This window comes from Myxocyprinus asiaticus, chromosome 23 (genome assembly GCF_019703515.2).
Source record: "Myxocyprinus asiaticus isolate MX2 ecotype Aquarium Trade chromosome 23, UBuf_Myxa_2, whole genome shotgun sequence".
NCBI classification, from domain to species: domain Eukaryota; kingdom Metazoa; phylum Chordata; class Actinopteri; order Cypriniformes; family Catostomidae; genus Myxocyprinus; species Myxocyprinus asiaticus.
This window is the reverse complement of record NC_059366.1, coordinates 2,274,902-2,285,622: the sequence shown is the minus strand read 5'-3', so window position 1 is coordinate 2,285,622 and position 10,721 is coordinate 2,274,902. Positions and strand designations below refer to the sequence as shown.

Here is a 10,721-nt window from a genome sequence, read left to right as displayed (position 1 = left end):
TGAATACTGTGACAAACATGAATTAAAACCTCACCACTGGTGAAGTTTGCTGTAGTTCTTGGCTCGGCTCAGTGATCCCTGCATGCCCTGTGGCTGTTTTGACAGTTGTGGGCTGCTGTGTGTACATGAAATAGATGGAGCTGGTAGCCAGCATCTGGGGCTTGTGTAAGATTTGTCCGCCTGAATCTTTTGCTCCATGCCCCTCGGGGCTGAAGGGGTGTACTGTGGCTGCTGGGGGAGCCTCTTGTTTGGAGGGAAGGGGCAGAGTATTCCCCAGGCCGGTACGGGAGCCAGCGGGTGGCTGCTGAGTGGATAACATACTCTCCCTAGGGACGGTTACCGGAATTCTCGGCCATTTTGGTGTACCCTATTTGGCCACCAGAGGGCTTGGCCTGTTTCGGTTTACTCGGTACTGGATGTGACGGAGTTATTGACAGAGTGAAAACCGCATTCTACAATCAAATTTACTCCAAATAAATTTAGGTAGTGACAACTGTATTTACTGAAGTGTGCAAAACGTGTACAAAAATGAACAGAGTTGATGATGTGAGTAAAAGTACAGCTGAGATCTACATTTAGTCATTTAACATAAGTTTTTTCCAAAGTGACTTATAAATTAGGAACATATGGCATACAAATGACAACAATATCTGCAGTATCACACTGCCAACTTCTAAGAGTAGCTAGAGTAGAATAAAAGCTACCACAGAAGAAAGAGAGATATGATTTTTTGTTGTTATTTTAATAATCAAATAGCAAGTGCCATTAGTGTAGACTAGGGGTGTAACGGTTCTCGGTAAAGTTCAATAACATCTGGAGGAGAGAGTCACGTGACACCATGTGAGGATCGGACGTGTGAACGGCGAGCTCTGCACACTTTGCTAGTTTTATCACTTTTAAAGATATAAACCAGTGAAATTCGGTACACTCTGTTCCATAACTGTTCTAGGAGGACAATATGTCAAAGAATTCAAAATCCTCAAGCTCTGGAGGGTTAGGGTGGGGGTTAAATGGCTGTAAAACATTCACATGCCCACAGCAAGCGTTGTCATTCATAAAGTCAATGGAGTGAGTAAGTTATGTTGTGGTACTCACGTTGCAGCCCAGTGGACTGACATACTGAACACTTGACTCTTTGAGTCTTTTTTTTTATTTTATTTTTTTATATGATGGTTCCGCCTAGCGGCTGGAGTTTGTTTTGTGGAGTAACGCTCCTACTGTTTTGTGGATGAATCTGCACATTCTTTGTGCTTATTACTGTGCTTATGCCTCCTATCGGCTGGAGTTTGTTTTGTGGAGTATTTCTTGGAAGACATTGTGATGAGGTCATTTGTTGCACTCATGTAGCAGCCGAATGTAGAGCCGGCTCACTGAACATTCGTTTGACTCTCCCAGGAAATTGAGCGCCTTTTTTTTCTGTGCTGGTTCTGCCTATTGGCTGGAGTTTGTTTTATAGATTATCTTTTGTTGTGTAACTCCATCACAAAATTTGTATAGAAACACTGGATTTGAGCAAATCCAATGACAAAGTTGTCGTGTGGGCTTTCGTAAGCGTACATAGACTGTTTGAGTTTAGAGGGATTGACGCCAGTTAGCGCTGTCGAGCGTGGGGTTTTTCTTTTTTTTTTTTTCTTTTTTGTGTTTGTTTTGTTCTGAAGAAATTCGGGGTTTGATTGTTGCACTAATTTTGGAAATGTACGGTTCGGGAATACTTTTATTGAATGGATTAAGTTATTTTATAGACACCCGGTAGCATCGGTACAAACAAATGGATTAATTTCAGATTATTTTACTGTGGATAGGGGCACCCGGCAGGTTTGCCCTCTTTCCCCATTATTGTTCTCTCTTGCCCTGGAACCATTAGCATCCGTGATGTTCGGGGGAGGGGGTTTAATAAATGATTCCATTTTTTATGTTGTGTTTGTATGTTTTTATGTTTGGAATCAATAAAATTGTTAATAATAAAAAATTGTTTTTAAAAAAGTAATGCAGTTGATTAGGGAAAACATGAAGTACCTTGTCTTTATACTGTTTTTGTTTGAATACAAGTAAATGTACATTTACAAATTACTCCTTTTTGCTTTTATTGGCACTTTACATTCTGTTCCAACTTGGGGTTGTATTTATAAAAAAAAAAAAAATCTGACAACAATGGAAACAATTGTATTTTTCAAGCTGGTCCAGCTAATGTGCATGACAACAATGATAACAATGCCATTTTTCAGGCTGGTCCAGTTAATGCGCATGACTGACAGGCGATGTCTCTATGTAAAAAGTGATTGGTTCTTATACCTGTAAGACAGGACTTCCTTTTCCACATGCACCATTGGGTGTTCCAATTTCTACCAAGTGCTATGTCTTGGGCTAAATAACTCTGGTTGGTGTTTTTTAGCTGGAAACAGTTAGCTACTTTTTAAACTTTAATGTTTTTAAAAATTGTGGGTATAATGTGTACTAGGAATGGGCTCTGAAGCTTTCCCGATTGTGCCGAGAAAAGATTTAAAGCATCAGGAGTATTGAACATCATCTGGTGGTTAGTAAAACGTAAATCAGGCATAAACCCGAGGGTGCATGAAGCACCCACACGCCCAATTTATGTAGTTTAAATTTGATGTGGACAGATAAAGCATAGTTAAGTCTTAATTTTCACCCACTGATAATATCATTCACATATCAAAGTGTCAACATGATTTAATGTGATAATAAAATAATGTACATATACTGTATAAACAGAATTGTATGTGGCAACTTTTTACTGCTGTAATTATTTTGTGTTATTTATTCTACTTGTATGACAGGATATATATAAAATGTAATGTTAAAATGTTTGCAAATGTTTGCAAACATCCATTAATTCATCAAGTCTGCATTCGCACATTCTGACATGTGAAGTGAAGCACATGACTGGGCAGAAACTGAGGCTTTTGCAATTCTCTGAAACCAGTAAATGATTCTTAATTAGAACACAGCCTTAAAAATAGACTGTCAAAAAAGTACCGGCACTTCAGATAATGAAAAATAAAGTTAGCATTGTACTGTTACACCAGCAGAACTACATGGGTCTTGATTCAAAGACTTCCAGCCCACTTTTCAATATCTTGAATCATTGGCTTTTAAAGTAATTGGCAAGAAATTCCCCTTATTCTAACAGGCATGCACAGATGTCCAGCAAATTTAGTTCAATGGCCCATAAACAAGCCATTTAATTTCAGTTGGTAAACTTTACATTGTGCACATGACCAAAATCATTAAAATAATGTTCATGTCTTCAGCACAATGTGTGAAATAAATCACTGAATAGCACAGGCAGAGTTATAAAATATATATAAAAACAACCTGTAAAAATGAAAAATGTACCAAAAGCTTTTGTGAAAAAGTCTTTATATTAGAACATATTGTAAATTATAATAATCTAATTGTATTCTATTGTGAAAACAAACCAGACACCAGAGTGACCATCACCGTAACATCAACAGTTATTGAAAAAAAAAAAACTGCATAAAAAGGTAAAAGGTCTTAATAGTTTACAAAAACTATTTCAAATTAGACAAAATATGTCAATGGTCCTAAAAACTTCTCCATGATCAAGTTCATTTGTGGTGTACATCATTTGACTATCCTTTGTGGTTGTCCTCTCTCTTTTGATCCATCAGGATGGCAGTCTTTGTTCACCTCACTGGATTTAAGCCAGACTTCTTTGGCGAGGTTTAATTCTTGGATACAACTATTGAGGGAGAAAAAAAATAAAAAAAGAATAAAAAAAGAATAATAATAATAATAATAAAAAATGATCACAATTTCATTAAAGACCAATGAGACCAAAGGGCTAGTTGTCAAGCGGGGAAGTTGTCATAGGAGTTATATCTCAGTAACTAGAAGATTTTTTGAGTCAAAAGACCAATTACATAAATTTGTTTTTTTTCTAGCAGCGGTTTCGTACAGTATGTCTCAAACGCCTCATTGAAAAAATTGAATAATTAATTAAGTCTATTCTTCAAACTAAACAATTATCATATGATATTTTTGCTAAATCTGTTGGGTAAAGCCTAGCGCAAACTACATGACTCTAGCTTGTCACCTTTGATATTTTGATTAGGCGACTACAAGTCTCAGATTGCAGTGGGAAGCATGGACCAAAAACATAATTATGAAATAAATTAAAACATCAACTTGCAGCCCATGCCTTCATACTCGCCATCTCATCAATATTTTAGGCTCTTTTTCCCATTCAGTGCAAGTAAACAGCAGGTTCCCAGTGTGACAACATGCCCTGCTATTGTCTTTTTTTCCTGGGCAATAACGGTGGAAAATTTCAACAGCTTTGCAGAAAAGACATTATGCCAATACAAAAATTGACAAAAAATAAACCTTACCCTGTGACAACTAGCGCCAGTCTACCCTATTTAAAAACCTAAGAAAAATTCATTAATCTTTTCTTCCGTGGAATGCAGAAAAAAATAAACTTTAAAGAATGTCCTTGTCCCTCTTTTCAATACAAGAGGAGTGGATTGTGACCACTTTCAAGCTTCAAAAAGGACTCAAAAGTATTATAAAGTTGTGTGTCATATCCCAAGTCTTCAGAAAACTTCGGTAGGCTTTGGTGAGAAACAACTTGAAACTTCTGTGAAAGTCGACGTCCTTTGAGCGTTCATGAGAATGCAAGAGGAAAGCTTCTTCACAACATTCACAAGCTCTCATGCATTCTCATGAATGTGCAACAGACTCAAGATTTTGTCTGAATAGTAACCTACATTTAGCGTTGTTCCTCATTAAAATCTGTTGCATGAAGACAGTAAGTCATATGGGTTTGGAACGACAGGAAGGTCATTGTTGCAGAATTGTAATTTCTGGGGGAACTATTTCTTCAACTACTGAGCATAACATGTCACTTACCCCCAGCAGGTTTCTGGGTACATAGCCCTCCCTGTCACCTGTGCGTGCCCACCACCACTCAGTCTCTTCCTCATCCTCCCTGCGGAGTATAGTCATGCAGTCGCCCTCACTGAATAGCAGCTCATCGCCCTGTTCGCTCTCGAAGTCCCACAGTCCGTACACTACCCCTCTATTCATAATGCCCATCTTCTCCTGCACACCTGAATAAACATAACAGAACTGAAATTAGTTATTGAAGCAATAATCCATAAAAGTCTGTGTGTTCCAGCGACTCCACCACAGCTAAGTGATGTTGATGGTAAAAATCTCAGTATTACACAGCCTTATAAGTGACTTATTACTTTTATAAAACAGTGGTGACGGCAATGTGATAAGACATTCACAATGTAATAATGTAATAGTCACAATAAACAATTCTTTAGCCAAGTAAAATCACTCAATATTCTAACTGTAGGCTGTGAAACAGTTTATGGTTTGTAGCAACTTGCCACATTAATATAGAATTTAACTGATATTCAGCAGAGGTGCACATTCAGCTTTTACAATGGCTTCAAAAACGGCTCATCCAATCCAATTTTTAAAATAGAGAATTAATAGACAGACACTTGGTCACACACCATAGAGGAACTGAGAGCAGTGGGTGTAGCCTTCTTCCATCTCCTCACACTTATCAGCTGCAGTCTGCAAGTCACTGTAGGTCATAGCAAACACCGCTGCCCCAGACTCCACCAGGAACTTACACACCTGCACATTATTACAGGAGGCAGCACAGTGCAGAGGAGTCCTACAACACACACACACACAACAAAACTGAGTTGAACTGAACTCACAAACAACATTTTCCATTTCTTAGAATAGCATTCTGAGATGCTATTCTTCTAACCACAGTTGTACAGAGCGGTTTATCTGAGTTACCGTAGACTTTGTCAGTTCGAACCAGTCTGGCCATTCTCTGTTAACCTCTCTCATCAACAAGGCGTTTCCATCCGCAGAACTGCCCCTCACTGGATGTTTTTGTTTTTGGCCCCATTCTGAGTAAATTCTAGAGACTGTTGCGTGTGAAAATCCCAGGAGATCAGCAGTTACAGATATACTCAAACCAGCCCATGTGGCAGCAGTGCAGTGCATACAATCATGCATATACGCGTCAGGAGCTTCAGTTAATGTTCACATCAACCATCAGAATGGGGAAAAATGTGATCTCAGTGATTTGGACCGTGGCATGATTGTTGGTGCCAGATGGGCTGGTTTGAGTATTTTTGTAGCTGCTGATCTCCTGGGATTTTCACACACAACAGTCTCTAGAATTCACTCTGAATGTGCCAAAAACAAAAAACATCCATTGAGAGGCAGTTCTGTGGACGGAAATGCCTTGTTGATGAGAGAGGTCAACAGAGAAGTGCCAGACTGGTTCGAACTGACAAAGTCTACGGTAACTCAGATAACAGCTCTGTACAATTGTGTTGAGAAGAATAGCATCTCAGAATGCTATTCTGAGATGCGGGTAGGTGCTGTTTTGGCTGCACGAGGGGGATCTACACACTATTAGGCAGGTGGTTATATACACTTACTGTCCACTTTATTATGTACACATGTACATCTACTTATTCATGTGATTATCTAATCAGTCAATCCTGTGGCAGCAGTGTAATGTATACAATCAAGCAGATAGGGGTCAGGAGCTTCAGTTAGTGTTCACATCAACCATTAGAATGGGGAAAAATGTGACCTCAGTGATTTAGACCATAGCATGATTGTTGGTGCCAGACGGGCTGGCTTGAGCATTTTCACTCGCAACAGTCTCTAGAGTGTATAGAGAATGGTGCGAGAAACAAAAAGCAACCAGTGAGTGGCAGTTCTGTGGATGAAAATGCCTTGCTAATAAAATGTATAATAAATGTGTAACTTTAACAAATGCTGTACATTTTAAAGAGTTTATTAAACAGGCTCCTACAACAAATAACTGGTAACACTTTACAATAAGCTTCCATTTGTTAACATTAGTTAACATCATGAACTAACAATGAACAATTTAATTTTTATTAACTTACATTAACAAAGATTAATAACTGCTCTAAAAAAAGATACTGTTAATTGTTAGTTCTTGTTAACTAATGTTAACAAATGTAACCTTATTGTAAAGTTCTACCCAATAATTGTAATCATGACTGAACAGGATGACTGGGGCTTTTTTTATTATCAAATATAATAACTCATACTGTATGTTAATGTTAAAAAGTATTAATATTACATTGTAGTGCTTTTAGTGATATTCTTAAAAATATATACAAAATGTTTGACCAAATTTTCAAAAATGGCCCATTGTGACTTCCAACTCAAATTGATCACATTTTCTCTCAGCGTGCATCACATATCAAGTATGATAAAAGATTTGGTTCTTCTCAGAGTAAACACATGGTTGCCAAGAAGATGAGACTCATGATTTTAGAAAGCACTAAGCATACTGCCTTCCAAATTACGCCAGCAAACAAATAAGAAATATCGCTTCATAGTTACTTGGTTGGTTGTGGATTTTTCTGTTACAGCAAATTTCTTCTCTAAATCTGACCATAGTTGAGCCAAAGCTATTTTTTAGTAGACAGATCATAGTCTAAGGGATCTGATTAGACTGTGAACATATTTTTTTCACAGGAACAGTAATTCCCTGCCTTGGTGTTAAATAAGGTGCTGATAACCAGTGTGGAAAAAGCGGTAACAATGTAAGAGAACATATCGAAAATTTGGAAATTACCCAGATATCAAGTGGTGGTTAATGCTAGTACGTATCTGTGGAGATTTTCTTGGAGAAAACTTTGAGTTTCTCCCATGAACAGGCCACTGATGCCTTTTGGCTAGAAGTTTAATGCTGTTGAGAACACTGTGGGATATATCCTGAAGTTAGCACTCATGGTGATCATAGGCAGTAGAATCATAAAGTAACACGACTTAAAAGTGACTTTTTTTTAATGATTAACATTTTTATTCAAATAGAAAAGCAAAACATAAATACACAGAATCAACTTTTAACACCCACTACCCCCTCCCCAACCCCACCCTGACCCTCAACAAACACCCCTGTGGTCATACATGAGCATATACAAAAGAAAACAAAAACAACTAATAAAAAAAATAAAATAAATAAAAAATAAAACAAATCACACACATTAATAACTACCCCTCTCTCTCCACTGTTCCACCCCGAGAACCCTCCAAGAATGCCAAGTATCTACCCCATTTCCCAACAAACAAATCCAAATTCCCCAGTCTTGTATATGACCCTTCTTCTAAAGCCGCCACCCTCCCCATCTCCAAGCACCACTCCTGAAATGGGGGCGCTCCAGCCGACTTCCAACCCCTCAATCACCTGTCTGGCGACCATAACACTGGTTAGACCCAATCCTCCACGATTATTCCCTACTCCGATTGGCATCGCCAGCAGGTGGGTGTGTCTTTAAGACCAAGTCTATACAATTTAGAGGGGGTCCAATAGAATATATGTAAAATCTGGAATTGCATAAGGTGAACCCTTGCATCTCTAGACACAGATTTGACATTTTAGAATCCTAGCCCACACTCTCTCCTCCAATACCAAGTTTAAATCTTTCTCCCATAATCTCTTATAGAAATTAGAGCTCTGTCCCCCAGACTCTGAATTAACAGGGAGTAATACACTGATGCCTCATGACTTTTTCTAAAAGCAGTAATCACCCCTCCCAGAGTATCTGCCGCTTTAGGGGGGTGTATACTACTCCCAAAAACAATACAGAGCAGGTGGTGCAGCTGTAAATATCTATAGAAATGAGATCTGGGAATCCCAAAATGTTGAACCAAATTTTCAAAAGATCTCAACACTCCAGTCTCATATAGGTCACCGAGTGTAGTAACCCTCCTCACAATCCACTCTGACCAGCAAAAAGGGGACTTATCAATGTATAATTTTAGGTTCAGCCATATGCTTGAGGAAACATTAAAATAAATGTCCGAATTAAACACTCTGGACACTTTTGTCCAAACCACGTGCAAATGTGAGATAACGGGGTGTGACTTAACTTCTCCGGTTAGTTTGATAGAAAGGCTTTGCAATGGCGAAATAGGGGCAAGAACTTCCTGTTCAATACAAAACCAGGGAGGGGCTCCCTCAGGTGGAAGCGATCAATGAGCCAAACGTCTGAGACTGAATGCATAACAATAAAATAAAATCTTGGGTAGGCCTAGCCCACCTTTGTCAATCGGCCTATGTAATTTATTAAAATGTAATCTAGGACCTTACCATTCCAAATTAAGGTCTTCGCTATGCTATCAAATTGCTTGAAATAAGGGAGGGGGACATCTACAGGGAGAGATTGTAGCTGTTGGTTAAATTTTGGAATACAATTTATTTTAATAACATTAACCTTCCCAATCATAGATAAATGTAATGAAGCCCACCTGTCCACATCGCTTGAAAACCTTTTTATTAAGGGATCAAAATTAACTCTGACTAAATCAGACAAATTTGCTGGGAATAAAATGCCCAAATACTTAATGCCCTGTTTGGGCCATTGGAAGGCACCCGGCTGGAAAGCCGTTACTGGGCAATATGCTGTCAGAGCCAAAGCTTCGGATTTAGACCAATCTCAGAACCTAGAAATCCTGAGAATTTAGAAAAGCAATTAATAATTCTGTGGAGGCAAGGCATAGATCTAGTGGGGTCAGAGACGAATAATAAAATATCATCTGCGTAAAGCAAAAGCTTATGCAACACAGCTCCCACCACCACCCCTGGAAAATCATCTTCCCTTCTTATCGTGGCTGCTAATGGCAACCAGGGCAAAACAGAACAATAATGGGGAAAGAGGGCAACCCTGCCGGGTGCCCCTATCCAGACTGAAATAATCTGAAATTAATCCATTTGTTTGTACCGCTGCTATCAGGTGTCTATAAAGTAACTTAATCAATACAATAAAAGTATTCCCGAACCCATATATTTCCAAAATCTTAAAAAGATAATCCCATTCTACCATATTAAACTTCTTTGCAGCATCAAGTAAAATGGTCGCGACCAGAGTCTGATCATTCACCACTGACCACACAAGAGCTGCGGCCCCGAATAAACCCCACCTGATCTGTATGTATAAGAGATGTCTTAATTTTACTAATCGGTTAGCCAAAATTTTTGACAATATTTTAATGTCTAGCTGTAGAGTGTTTACTTGTCCCCAGCATGCGATATCCTTCATAGGGTCTATGAGTCATTGTGTGCCGTTGATGTAAGAGTTTCTTGTATTCCTTGAATCGATCGTGTTTCTCTCATCAGATTCACAAAGTCTGGGGGAACAAGAAAATGCTGTGGTTCTTTCAAGAAAGCCTTCCTTTACTCCTCGCCTCGTGTAACATGAGATCTCTCATCTCGGATGATCTCAGAAATTTGGCCCGAATTGATCGGGGCCTGTCTCCCTCAGCGGATCTCCGAGTTGGGACTCTGTGAGCTCGCTCAATTTCCAGCTTATGGTCTGTTATGTCGAGCAAACTCTGGAAGAGCTCGTCTAGGAATTTCACCATATCTCTGCCTTCTTCGTTCTCAGGAATTCCAACAATTCCGACGTTGTTTCGCCGATTACGATTCTCAAGGTCTTCCAGTTTTTCCCAAACGCGCTCCAAATCTACTTTGGTTGCTAGTGGATTAGCAGCTAATCCGATGACTCCAGATAATCGATCCGTTTCTCGACATCCCCCAATCTTGTAACCAACTCAGTGAATTTCGTCTCCATGGAAGTGATCGATCGACGTATTACTGCAAGTTCCTCCAAGTCTGCTACGACCTTCGCCAGCATCACCACATGCTGGAC

General features: G+C 39.0%; 1 protein-coding gene across 5 annotated transcripts in view; it reads right to left on the bottom strand.

Annotated features, from left to right (window-relative positions):
- Nucleotides 1–2,067: 2,067 nt before the first annotated feature.
- The window catches only part of tp53bp2a (tumor protein p53 binding protein, 2a), a 120,445-nt gene continuing 111,791 nt past the window's right edge, over nucleotides 2,068–10,721 (bottom strand). For all 5 annotated transcript variants that reach the window (XM_051650873.1, XM_051650874.1, XM_051650875.1 and 2 more), the window contains 3 exons: nucleotides 5,511–5,677; nucleotides 4,894–5,093; nucleotides 2,068–3,724 (listed from right to left, as the gene is read on the bottom strand). In XM_051650873.1, coding sequence (XP_051506833.1) covers nucleotides 3,683–3,724; nucleotides 4,894–5,093; nucleotides 5,511–5,677 — 409 coding nt within the window. In that variant the 3' untranslated portion in view covers nucleotides 2,068–3,682. The remainder of the gene's footprint in view (nucleotides 3,725–4,893; nucleotides 5,094–5,510; nucleotides 5,678–10,721) is intronic.